Source organism: Anthonomus grandis, chromosome 3 (genome assembly GCF_022605725.1).
Source record: "Anthonomus grandis grandis chromosome 3, icAntGran1.3, whole genome shotgun sequence".
In the NCBI taxonomy this organism is placed as follows: Eukaryota; Metazoa; Arthropoda; class Insecta; order Coleoptera; family Curculionidae; genus Anthonomus; species Anthonomus grandis.
Window position 1 is genome coordinate 15130198 of NC_065548.1, and position 14318 is coordinate 15144515.

Below are 14318 nucleotides of genomic sequence, written 5' to 3' on the forward strand. Positions count from 1 at the left end.
CTCAAATACTAAAGTAAACTGAAGCTTATTTGCACATTTATATTGCACTTTCAAATTAAAATTTAATTACAATCAATAAAATCAATTTTGATTAAAATCGTTTTATTTAATTTTAATTTTTGCGAAATGAGCTAGGGACCAAAAAGTAGTAATTAGGTTGCTAATGATGTGTTCCAAAGTTTCAAATTTTTATATAAACGCATTCAAAAGATAAGAGGGGGGAGGAGAACAATTAAGAGCCGCACTGCCTAAAAAATATTACGTATCTTAGTAATAAATTAATTTATATTTTGCAATTATTATAGAAATATTTAGTGGTTTTTCCTTATAGTTTCTATGTCCAATTCTGTACAATTATTCATTTTTTTGACTTTCAAATTAAAACCTTGACATTCTTGTAACTAGTAGTCATGTAGATTCCATAAAAGATAACCTTTATTGTAGCGATAATAATTTTCATTCATAGTTCAGAATAACAGTAGTCAAAGGCAGTTTATTTGGAGTATTATCAATTTATAAATATTTCTAAGCCATTTTTTATTACTTGTGGCAGCAAGAAAATATTTGATAAGGAATCAGGTCTTTAAAGAAGTCTTGATAGTAGACTAATGCATTTCTCCGATTTACATAAATTTATACTCGTATGTAGCAATCAATATGGTTTCCAAAAAAAAATAAATCCACTAATGATGCAATTGCTCTAGATAGACTGTTGTAGCAGACAGTTCACCATTCAAATCAAATCGATAACTTTTTATTTATTGCCTTAGTAAAATTCATTGCTTAGTCGATCTTATCGTGATCGAAATCTTTGCATTAATTTAGGGGAAACGGTATGTTTAGCATTTTTACAAAATGTTCCTGTATTACCTGTCAACTTAGACATAGGAGTAACTTTACCTTCCAGTTGCTAAAATAAACAAAAACCATTAAAATATAACATGAGATCTAAACAAAACAGTTAAATCAATAAAGCAGTAGGTCAGAAATATTATGCCTATAGGAAGAAATTAAAGTAATTTTTTCCATATATTAAAAATAAAAATATTCAGGAGAATATTAGCAAACTAGTTTTAAACTGGTTAATTGCTTAATTGTCCTAATAAATTTTTTTTTTTTAAATTCATTTATTACCTTGTGCTGAGCACATTTAGTCACGAAAAGCCTCTATATAATTTTTTAGTATTTAAACTAAATCGGGCATCACAAACGACCATGCCGAGTCTGGGACTCGAACCCAGGGTCACACGACTGCTAGGCAGGTATATACCCACCGCGCTGCCGGGGCCGGCTCCTAATAAATTAAAGCTTATAGATCCCTGTCCTTGGTATAATGTCAAACCTACGAATATGCGAAATTTGAATTTTTTAATTAAAGATATTTCCTGCACTAGTCTACAACTACGCACTGTCATAATACCAATATAAAAAAAATGGAGGTCAGTTTACAAAAGGCTGTGTATTGTAGTACTCTGCTTAATAATGTTACTAGTCAAATAACACCAAACGTTCATTTTACACATTTCGTATATTTGGCACTTAATCTACGATACGTGATAATAATAATAATAATAATAATAATAATAATAATAATAATAATAATAATAATAATAATAATAAAAGTTTTTTATTTCTAAAATACATGATACAATACATAAAATATGTGTGAAAACATCTTGTCGGACTTGCATTGTCTTATTTATTTAATGTAACACTTGTGTACTACACACTAATGTGTTACATTAAATAAATAAGACAATGCAAGTCCGACAAGATGTTTTCACTGTACCATTGTCTACCACCTTCAAAAACTAAAATATGTGTAGTATATAAGTGAAATACAATACTATGTATGCAAATAAAAGGCCGTCAAATTCAGATTTCTGCAGTGCAGATCATCATTATGATCCGAAAAAAAAGGAATATTAGCATAAGAACTAACATCGATCTACTAAACCTACACAAGTTAAAAGAAAACATAATCAATATTACTAAAAATAATTTAAAAACGAAACTTCAATGTCCTAAGAGCCAAAACATGCAAGACCCACACAGAAAGAAAAATAAACAGATAGGCGTTGGAGGTGTTTTAATATTTTTTTGCTTTCTAACTTAGCCTATATTGTTCTTTTTTATTCAAAATTATCATGCTAAATTGTGCATGAAATTTTAAAATTATATTTAATATAAATAAATGACATAGTTTTGGGTTTATTGGTCAAAGACTAAAGAAAACAATTTTTTTCTAGGTTAACGTTTCGAATTATATTTAGTTCCTCTTTAGGGCTCGAAATTATAGTTTTCTTGCATTATTAAAGAAAAGGACAACACAGGCTTAAACATAGATAATGGCACAACATAGGGACTTTTAAGTCACAACAGAAAGGATACGTTAAAAATCATATTTACATAAACAAACCGACAGAACTTAACAAACACCTAAACGTGTACTCCTTTAAAATAAATAAAAATTTTCTTTGATAACGCAAGAAAACTATAATTTCGAGCCCAGAAGGTAAATTAAATATAATTCGAAACGTTGCGCGTTGGTCTAGAAAAAAATTGTTTTCTTTAGTCTTTGACTAAAAATTCCACAACCACATCATTTACTTAAAATAACTCTGGTCAATAAATAGTACATCAATTATATTTAATATCTTTTGATACTATACTATTTATTTCTTTAAGTGAATCTCTTTATAAGTAGAAATTTAATGGAAAATAAGTTTTAATCTTCTACCGAAAATGCTAACATCGATAGCGAAATACGTGTCGAGAATGAAATAAAGAGATTTGCTTAGTGGTAAAACTGTTTTTTGATTTGAGTATCATACGAAACTTTTGTTTGAAAAATGTTTTGAGATAATCTGTTATTGGTTTAGCATGCGGAATAGATCAGACTCAAGTAGCTGCGTAACACCACCACCCTTACCACCAAAAAAGAAGAACCAACAACGATATAATAATTTAATAGATCATGATTGTTCCAGTCTTGATAACTCTGCAATATGTAACAGTCTAGAAAGGTTCGTATTTCCTTGAAAATATATACTCTTAATTTGTTTTGAACTTTTATACCTCTAGGGTATCCTTACGGTCAAAATCTCCGGAAGATTCCATATCTTTACGGTCTGAAGAAACCGGAAGTATAGACTCTATGTTAAACAATTCGTCAAAAGAGGAAGAAGAGATAAGGGCGCTGATGGACGGAGAAGATAATTTTATGGAAAATCGTATGTCGAATTATACAATAAAAATATCTTTTAAAAATGATTTTTTAGGACCAAATTCGTGGGAAGAATCTTCAGTAAGCTCGAATAACCATTTGGATCTGCTCACTTTAGCGGATGGATATCATAGACGGTCCAAGACTGACTCGGGTATAATGTCGATTAAATCATCTAGTTATTCGAAACGAAGTTCACAGCAGAGCTCTGTAAGGTAAGAATCCAAAAATTAGTATTGGTTTTTATTTTATTTGATTTGAAATTAAAAAAAAACTGCAGGAATTTATTATTATTAATTGCTGGTAGGTTAGAGATATATTGGTAACATAACTATTTTCGTAGATAATAGACTTTGCTCTATTAGTTAAAAAAATAATAATAATAATAATTATTATTATTATAGTTAAATCATTAGTTTGGTGCTAAATTTAAATATAATTTTTACATTACATGGCAATATTACTTAATTGAAAATATGTATAATGTAAAATATGTTTTTCGTGTGAAGGTTAAAGTACGGCATTTACTAATATTCAAGGACATTCTGTTAATAGTAAACCACTAGGCTACTAAATATAAATCACTTTTTAGCGCCATACCGTTATTATAGGAAGATATGTAGGTTTAAACAACTTAAAGTTTAGAGCAAAAAAAGACATTGTGAATATTTTTAATTTTTTGCTAGAATATTTATAAAGAGTGCAAATAAATTAGGTTCAAGGTTACTCCATTACGGTACTCCAGATGTTGCTAGAAATTCTTTAGATAAGCTTTAAAACATTGACTTGATATTCTCAGTGTGACTTCTGATCGTAAGGTATGATATCTTGTATTCATTTAATACAAAACTAGATTCTCCTAATAGACCGTGATCAGCGTTATTGAAAGCCTTGCATGATATCAAATTAAATAACAAAAAATTCCGGAAAACATTTGAGTTAATAATTAAGAGTGTATTTTCTTATTAATAAGTATATAATTGTATTCTTACTAATTTACATTAGATGTTTATTTTTAGTGCTCAGTATTATACATCACGGCCCTCAAACGAGCACCTCGATAATACTACGTCAACGGTGCAAATTAAATCATTTTCCCAAAAATCTTCAAGTTCCACCCTGGTAGTATCGAACAGTTCTCATTCAATAATAACACGGTTTCCCGAAGGTGGTTATGAATCGGAGGACTTACCGCCGGCAATTCCCGAAAAAACTAAACGAAAGACTGAAAACAGACAGCCTAGTCCTTATGATAATGTGCCGGAGTTGGATCATTCTATGGGTAAGACGTACAGCTTTGTCTTTTTTTCTTATGTTTTTATTAGGAGTAGGATTCGGGCTGATTAAAGCCTATTATAGGTAGAAAAGTTTATAAAGAACCGGCTGCTCAATATGCGCACAAACCCATTTTTCAACACAAAATCGATAGAAAATCCGGTGGCAGAGAGAAAAGACGACCGCAATATATTTTCTCTCGCTTCTTATTAAAGAAACCGCAATAACAAAGCAGCCGCCGTACTTCGTTTCTTTGTTCCTGCCGGGGATTTAAAGCCTATGACGTAGCCTGAAGGCTTACTCAGTGTCGTCTCGTACGGGAAGTGAGTTAATCGTGTTATAAGGCATTTAAAATCTGTTGTGTTTTTTTTTAAGTATAATAGTGAAATAGACTATTGTTTTTTTAGTTAGACTATCCGATTTTTATTGTAAAAGGTAAGTAAAATTGGTTTAAATTATTCAATTGTCTAATAATTTAAAAAAATTAATGAAAATTAATTACTGTTAAAAATTAAATTATTTAAAATATACTTTGATTTTAAGTGACAAAATAATAGGTATTTAACTTGTAGGTATATATGTGCAGCCTAGAGTGTGCATGTGTATATTAATTTTTTTACTATCTAATTTTTTTTTCGATGTTACCTAAGAAAGTAGGCAAACAAGGACAAATAATTCACAGCCAAGGGAGAGAGATTATTTCTAATGTGGCAGCTTTTATGAAAAAAGAAGCAGACCAAGGAATTACTATTCCTTTGAAAAATTTTAGGTAAGTGAACAATATAAATTCATATTTTATTGTAGGATGTTTTCAAATTTTAATTTTTATTGTATTGATAACTTACAATAATAGTATATAATTATTTTAAACAACGTACGTTAGCTGCCACTCGAGTATCCCAGTCAACTTACAGAAGAGTGGTCCAAGAGTCAGAAGATATAGAAAATATACCTTCCTGTTCCAGCAGGCATACAGGCTCATCTGATAAAGAGATCGAATGGTCTTCATCCGATGAATCTGATTTAGGTTGTAATACACTATCTGATAGTAAATAAAAATATATAATATGTAAAATAATGAAATAAAACTTTAAGCTTATACCAATTTGTTTCTTTACACAAGTCGTTTAAAATACCTAATCCTTAAAAACAAATGCGAATAAAAAATAATTTTCAGCTACCTATTTGAAGTCCTGTTTTAAAAATAATTAGCGAACTGCATCCTCCTGTAAGTAAAACTATTTTTTATTAGATTTTTTATGGGCACATCACAATGCTAAAAAATTTAATTTTAATTTATCTACATTTTTTTAAACGAATCTCGGAGCAAATAAATTCAAATATATGCATTCTTAGTTGGTATTTGAACTAAATCAAACGCACTTATAATATCGCTAGCTATACCTAAAAATCTAAGGCTATTTAAACTCTAGTATAAATAAATATTAATAATTTCAACAAGTGTGCCGCCTCCACTGTCTTCAGACCTCGACATAGTCATCTGACCCGATCGATAGAATAACGAGATGCGCGGATTTTGCCGCCTGTTGATGTCACCGGTTCTTTATAAACTTTTCTAACTATAACCTCATAAAGGAATTCTGGCCAATGGGATTTGATACCAAATTATGCGTCGTACGAGTATATTATTTAAATAACGGATTTTAGTGAATAATTAATTAGGAATATTGTTAGATAAACTACAGAAAACAACATAGAAAAAGAAAAACTCATTATAGAAAATTGATTTGAAACATATTAGGCCATGAAAACATATTGATTTTAACATGAGATCTATATTAGGCCTTCCCTTATAGGCCGAAATGTAAGAGTCCTGGAATTTTATTTAAGCCCGTATCTAACTGAAACCTACAAATTCAAAATGAATAAACTGGGTCACTAAAACAACATTTTAAGTATATTTATACACTATTTTCTTCTGTACCTAGGAAAACAAGTTATGCCTATAAAACCCTTTTTAGCTATTATCTCTTTTCTATAAGTAATAAAACAGATTGCGAACTTTCTATATCTACCTATTCGTTTTCCAATTATCCTTTCTATATCATATTAAGTTTTTAGCAAATGGTTTGCTAGGTGGAATTTGAAAGAGAATTCGTTGAATGTTAATTTTCTTACCTCAATAAAACAGTAATTACCTTATTTTAGGTTAATATATTTTTGATTTTTTTCTAACAATTAAGTTTACCTGCATTAAGATTTTGGTTTTCAGGATAGTGTTTACACAAAAACTATTGCATTGGGCCTCCTTGTAGTACAAATGATTAGAAGAGTAGGTTACGCCATTAAAATCATTAAATCACAGGAAGAAACTCTAGTTTAAAGAATTGATTTTCTATTTCTTGATTATTTTACTTCAACAAAAATTACTTTTTAGTTGCCAAAAAATGATTTCTACAATAAAACACATAAGATCTACTTACCCAATATCTTATCAGTTGTTGAAAATTTTGCTAATTTTCCTATAAACAATAATAAATTCTGTTTTTGAACTCCTCCTTAACATTTCAAATTGACTGGCATTCTTTCCTGCAATTCGTCTTGTAAGATCAGCAATGTCAGCAGGTTGTGTTTTAGAAACAATGGATTTAAAATGTCCCCAAAGAAAGAATTCTAAGAGTGTTAAATTATCCCGGAGTCTCTTGTTCAACTGCCGGAATTTCAACAAATCCTACTGTAAAATTGTATTACTCGTTGTATCAATTTGATTTTCTAGCTCATGGCGTATAATCGTCTCTTCAAGCATATTAAGGTCGATCACCTGTCAAAATTTCTTCAATAAATAAAGTAGTACCAATAACGCCATTTCCAAGAATATAAACCCAAACATTAACTTTTTGAGGATATAGTCTATGTCCTCGAAAAATAGGCGGGCTTGCGTCACTCCAATATCGACAGTTTTCTTTGCTAGCATTTTCATTTAGAAAAAAATTACATTTATCGCTGAAACAGATATTCGAAAAAATATTAGGGATGGCGTTGACTTGACGACTCATGAATTTACAGTGCAATAGTTTTTGTCTAAACACTAACCTGAAAAGTGAGATTTTGGTTTGGATCCAGGTAAGAAATTGTTTCTGCAAAGTAGGATACCTCTGAAAAGAGAATTGACCCCCATTCCCATTTAAGATTCTAAGGGTTACATCTGGTCCTCCTACGGAGTTAAAACAAGTAGTCTAAAAATATTCATTTATAGTGTCCCCTTAAAAATAAATTTGATGTGTCTTTCCGATTTTTTATATTTTTAACTGCAAGAAAGATTTTAAGGCTGGGAAGTTTTAAAATGAACACCCGATATGTTTACTTAACACCTCGCAGCAAATTTGTAAACCGCCCTATATACCGTAAAGGCATGTTTTAACTTTTAATTGAAATTCACGTTTATAATAAGCAATATGAATTTTAGGGGACAACGTGCAAACTGAAGTATTAGTGAGCTGTCACCAACACCAGTCACATCAGCATAGTTACCACAGCAGTATTATTTCAAACAATTCCAGTATATTATCCAATACCGATGAAACTGACAATGCCAAACCTCCTCCGTTACCACCAAAAAAGAAACACAGTAAGTTTTATTGTCGAGTTATTTTTATTAAGCGAACTATATTTTTAAAGTGAATATATTTTATACCATATATTCTGGTATATGTATTGTTGATGGTAAATGTTAAATCAATAAAGTGTTAATGGGATAAAAGGGAAAATCAAATTTTACTTAGGCTATTGGTTCAGAGATGGCGCCGTCTCTGAGTTCTCACTGCAAGTTATTCTCATCCTGTTTTTAAGTTTTATTATAAATCGAGTCGCAATTCGTGCCTTAAACTAATGAGTAAGGAAAATATTCGAGCCTTGGTAACGCTTGGCTTACATACTAGCTAAGATTTACTAGTCTGTATTTTTGGAAGGGTACAGGTCGTCCCGTGGGCCTCGCCTACTTTTAAGCGGTTGGTCCTGGTGAAGCGATCTGCCCTATTCTAATAATTTAAATTTAGTGATGGAGAAGTGGATAAAATAGTTTTAACAGTAAATGCAGAGACAACCAAAGAGACGTGCAACTAAATAGAAATGTTTATCCTATTGTTGTTGCTCTCTTTAATCTGTATATGTTGTATTTCGTTGTCTCTTACCTTATAAAAGGTGAGCTAAGGTGGCGCCACAATACTGATCTTTCGCAATGCTAAATGTATTTAGTTATCAGAGCAGGCAAGAGAAAACATTCTTCCATCTCCGTCTAAATGAATGCAAAAATACAGGATAGCTTGTGTTCAATTCTCTAGTATTTCTAAAATTATAATTAAGTACGGCAACAGTGCAATCCTTGCTCAACATAAACACGTGAATTTCAATATGGCTGAATAGTTGTTGTTGCTGATTAATTTTGTTGTTTTACATCATTAGTTGAGATTTTGGACGAGTGCTTAAATTTTACGTATTTTATTACCTACCGGATTTAGGTGAACTTGGTTACAGTAGTTAGTAGTTGTAGTTTTTTGTAGGATACGGATTTTAGTGTTTTGATTCGTGTTAGGAACAGAAATATGTTCATTAAGGTAATTGTTAAGGCTGTAGTTAAATTTAGGTATTCCATGGAGGTTCAAAAGGAAAAATTAAGAGATTTGTAAAAACATTTTAAAAAAATTAAAAATTGTTACACCAAAGGATATATTTTTTGGAATATTATTATAGTACTGTGATAATTAAAATGTTTCTATATTTTAATTGCATTTATGTATATGCATATTACTGTTACCATCTTAAATTATAAATTATGAAAATAATTAAGAATGCATGCACATATTATAGTTATACCATATGCTGAAAATACAATACAAAATGTTTCACAATTATATTTAGTTTATTTAGTTCCCCGATTTAAATTTTGATTGCATTGTTTTAATTAAAATCAGCCGTTCTGTCTCAGAACATAATTATGATGTTCTGACTTCTGAAACATAACGGCTGATTTTAATTGAAATAAATAATTAAATGCTTAATAGCCGAGGTTTGAATTATGGCGGCAAACGCTATCTGCGCCATCTACGTTTACCTTTCACGAAGAGAGACAAAGATGGAAAATAATCGGATATTTTATTAGCGCACAGTTGCGCGTCTCTTTGGTTGTCTCTGGTAAATGTATTAAATGGACGTACTTTAGACCATTCCAACTTCGAAAACAACTAAGGTCAAAAATTGTTAGTGACATGACATCAATTTATATAAAAATTTATACAACTTTTTTCTCATCGAGTTGGGCAATTCGAAATTGGAGTCTATTGAGATTTGAATCATGCTTCATAATTTGTGATATGCGTACTAAATCTAATTCCTGGATGACGATATATTGTACCTATGATCACTAGGTCAAAGATAAACTTTATTGTTATAAGAAATGTATATTTGTATAAGTTATAAGATTTACTATAACCTCCTTCACCTCACCAATTATTGTATATAAAACGGATTTATGTGTACATAAATAATATGGCCTCGAAAACACAAAACAAGAGTTTTTTTTTTAAATATCCACATTTAGATGTGTATATATGTGTATCCTTGCTGGACTTTTTTGGATAATAGACCACCCTATATTTATAGCCATTCACACATAACAATGTTGATTTGCACAATAGTGCATTCTTAGCAAAATTAAATATACCCGTCTGGTCAACTCAGGTCTTGAGTGCAATACAGGCATAAAGGATTTCACTGATATTCAGTTGTAGTGCGTACAGTTAAGACCAAATAATTTTGTTTATGTACTATGGCACTCTCCACCACAAAAATGAAAAATGTGTAAATATAGAATGGACTTTATGTGTAAATACAATTATGGCCAAAAAAATAAGACTAAAGTAGTTTTCATATATATTAAAAAAAAAGCTATTACTGTTGTATATTGTTGAAAGGTGGGAAAAAAATAAAACATTAAAGCTCAAAATATAATCTTTTTATCAGCGTTACAAAACAAAAATATTTTATTCATATAATATAAGTGGGCAAAAAACTACAAAAATATTCTTTCTATAAAAAACAATTAAACATTTTATAAGGTAATCATTAGTATGTAGTAGCATAACCTTTGAAATTTAAAATGGCAGTATAGTTTCTAGGCATAGTGTCAATTAACTCTCGGCATTCTTCTTCGGTGATAAATTACTAACCTTTTTTAATTTCTTTCCAAAAACCTTTTTGTTTGAAGTTTTTTTGTCACTCGATTTTTTAGCTCTCTCTAAAGGTTCTCAATCATATTTAAATCAGGCGATTGAGATGGCCGATTCAAAAGTGTTAAATTTGAACTGGTAAGCCACTGATCTACGATTTTTGTAGAGCGTTTAGGATCATTGTCTTGTTAGTAAACCTATGTGAGAGGCATATTTCCTTCTGCAAAAGTAGCATGATTGTCTCTAAAATGTTAAATGTGTATGCCGTTCACTAAATATAGAAAATGATTTAATCACAAAAAGAAGTGAAAGACAAGCGATAATAAAAATATCGAATTTAAATGGTATTACCCTTATTTTTTTGTCCAGAGGTATGTATTTAAAAATAGAATTTTTGAGATAAGAAAATGCTAGAAATTCCAATTACGGTAACAATAAGTCTTTGGGTTGTTGTGAATAGAGTCTTAATAGCTTTGCACAGATTGCCTAAAAAATGGAACTAGTTTAGCAATTATTCTAATACTCTTATTTTTTTGGCCATCCCTGTTTGTCCCTCAGAAAAAAAAAGTATTGCTGAACATTGCTGATTATTGCTAAACAGTTTTCAATAGGCCATCCTGTCTCGATAAAAAAAAAATTTAATTTAAACATCATGATATTCCAACCAAAATCCAAGGAATCATATACTAGTCTGGTCAACTTGGGACTTGAGTGCGACTTAGTACACGTTGTAAATCCTGACCTTAGTACTCACTGATTTTCACTCGGTTGTTGTAGTGTAGTAGTGCCTAGTTGTATTTGTCATCAAATTGTTTGGCGAACATTTTTTGTTAATTATAGATTATATTTTTGTTTGTGTACCATGACCCCTCCCCCCACTTAAATTAGTGTAAATATAGAATGGTATTTAGGTGTAAATATGCCTCAGAAAAAAGTATACAGGGCTAAAGGTTTTTTTTATTTTTTACACTGAAAGCCGTAAACCTTGCTAGACTGTTTTCGCTAATAAGCCATCCTGTATGGATGGACATGCATATAAAAAATGTTCATTTGCACAATAGAGTAGTCCAAGAAAAATTTAAGGAATCATATATCTGTTGTGGTTAAGTCAGGTCTTGTAACCCAACCCAACCCTGAGATTGTAAGACAGTTTGTAGTGTGTTTGTAGTGTAGTAAAGCGAAGTTGTTACTTATAAGTGTGCCCGGATACTTGACATATGTAGTTTATGTATTAAAACTCGCATCGTATCACACTTAAAGAACATCTTGAGACGAGTAATATTTGTCATCAAATTGTTTGGCGAACATTGGTTGATTTTTTGTTAATTATGTATTAGCTAAACAGTTTTCGATAGACCACTTTGTATAGATCAAAAACCGTTGATTTGAACAACAGTTTATTTTAAGAAAAATGTAAATAATCAAGTCGGGTGCTACTTGCTTGTTGACTGTACAGGTAGGATTGTTTGGCGAACGTTCATTGATTTCTTGTTATACCCACACCATATTTAAAAAATACAGGTAATCCCCGAAGATTTTCCACAAGGTGTAAACTTCACCAGAGTATTTCACAAATTTTGTTCAGAATTATGTGTGCAAGGAAAAAAAAATCTTTTTCTATAAGGTGGTCAAAGAAAATTTACCTTCTCGGTTAACAAACATTCCCATGAAGTATTGATTTTTTTTGGGGAAAACCAAGAGGGCGAGTTTGCTTAGAAATGAACGAAGATTTTAATAGTGATTTTTATCCTAAGAAAAATCAGTGGCGTAGGAGGCAATTCTTGAAAAATCTTTATTACCAAAACCTTACGGACGCTCGGACGTAGATATAAATAGATTTTTTGACATGAATATTTTTTAGTGTTTTTGTAAACAAATATAGTTTTAATGTATTTTATTTTTTCTTAATACTTTGGCAACGTAGATTTTTTTTTTGCTAATAATTTATTACATATGCCAAAATTTACTGCAATAAAAAATGAGTTTAAAAAAGTTTGCTTTTGCCAAGAATTTTTGGCCTCACAAATTTTTCCAATTCTAAATAAAATATTACTTAATTCAATTATGTAATGTTTTATTTAATAAACAAAAAAGTACTACATCGAAAGCAACGTTGTAGGCCAAAGTTTCTCGCTCCCTGTTGCGGAAAAAAAAAAAGATTTTTTATCATTTTTTTTGGTTCCTCAGATTTAGTCATTGTCAATTTTTAAATTGTCACTCTGTATATAGAATAAGAACTGTCCGAATTATTTGCTCACAAAATAATGTAACTATATATGAACTAAAATAATACTTCTATATATGAATATACCTGAGAAAAGTGCACAATCAATAGATGTTATGGATGGATTAGAGTTAGGTTATTCGGATTTTGGTTCGCAAAGTTCCTGCTCAATAAAATGCATGTTATATAGTCTTAAGGATAATTTAAGAACTGCCTGAATTATTAACTTTAAATAATAAGACATATTTGTGAAGAAAATATATAAGTCAAATAGAAATAATCTCCTTTAGTTTAATTTCTGAAACAACCTATCGCTTTTCTAAGTTATGTTTTAGAATTTAATGTGAATACTTTAAGCACCCTTAGATAATGCTATTATTAATTTACAGATAAAATTTATTTCAAATTTTTCGGTTTATATTTCATTATACTTTATACATATCTTCGTTATTTGTCAAGATATATCAGTAAGCAAACATTTACCATCAACAATATTATATTAAATGTCCCAATCTTGATGTTTTAACATTTAATATTTTGTCTGCTAGTGTTCCAGTCAGTGGCTTACAGTGGTGAGTGTTTTGACAGTAAAAGCATTTTCTTTTTAATCGTTTAACCTTCTTTGCCGCTTTTTTTATTTTCATTATTTTGGTGCTATAGATGCCTTATCTTTATATTAATATGCCGTTCTGTGATTAGTGCCCACCGTCTTTATTTAACACAAAATCTGTGATATGATTTTTTTCAGTTTGTCGTTTTATATAAGATTTTATAGATTGTTATGTTATGCCGTCACTAACGATATGTGCCTCAGTATTTGTCATGTTTTATTAATCAGTATTATTTGATTATTTTTCTGAATTTGTAGGTTGGGTCTTAAAAGACGGCATGGATTTTAAACGGATTTCTTTGTTTGTTTTAAAGGTTTTAGGTAAATATATCGTATTTAGTCATGTCACGGATTATGTGTCATATAAATTTAATTTTTCTAAATTTGAGGTCAAACAATATTATTTTTTTTTATTTTATAGTGTTATCCTATACATTATTATTTTATATTTTAGCAAAATATTAATAGATAATTATAGTTCGTTTCGCGTTTATGTATTTATAAAAATTGTTAGTGGTCATATGGTAATATTAATAATTTATTTATTTGCGTAAAGTTTTCTGTGAACAATAACATTGATTAATCTCAATTCAAAATTAGGGGCTTTATTATAGCACATTCTACGATATTCAAGTAGATTATTATCGATGTCCTTAATCTGCATTTTTTGATTATCACATATTTACGTTTATATGATTTTAATTTACATCTTTATGAAAATTGCATATAGGCTTAGAATAAAATAGAAAAAACAAGTAGAACTTAGAAAAAAATAGTAACGTATGAATTCCAGTCCTA

General features: G+C 29.9%; 1 protein-coding gene and 1 non-coding gene across 7 annotated transcripts in view; both read left to right on the top strand.

Moving 5' to 3' along the window:
* LOC126734349 (guanine nucleotide-releasing factor 2) overlaps nucleotides 1-14318 on the top strand; it is a 103060-nt gene that overhangs the window by 51778 nt on the left and 36964 nt on the right. For 5 of the 6 annotated variants that reach the window (XM_050437935.1, XM_050437934.1, XM_050437932.1 and 2 more), the window contains exons 8-13: nucleotides 2883-3026; nucleotides 3085-3233; nucleotides 3282-3441; nucleotides 4246-4508; nucleotides 7929-8090; nucleotides 13459-13482. In XM_050437935.1, coding sequence (XP_050293892.1) covers nucleotides 2883-3026; nucleotides 3085-3233; nucleotides 3282-3441; nucleotides 4246-4508; nucleotides 7929-8090; nucleotides 13459-13482 — 902 coding nt within the window. The remainder of the gene's footprint in view (nucleotides 1-2882; nucleotides 3027-3084; nucleotides 3234-3281; nucleotides 3442-4245; nucleotides 4509-7928; nucleotides 8091-13458; nucleotides 13483-14318) is intronic. The other variant, XM_050437933.1, reaches the window with a different exon arrangement.
* LOC126734735 (U12 minor spliceosomal RNA) lies at nucleotides 8338-8496 on the top strand. Its single transcript, XR_007660159.1, has one exon. It is a non-coding gene; the product is annotated as a U12 minor spliceosomal RNA (small nuclear RNA).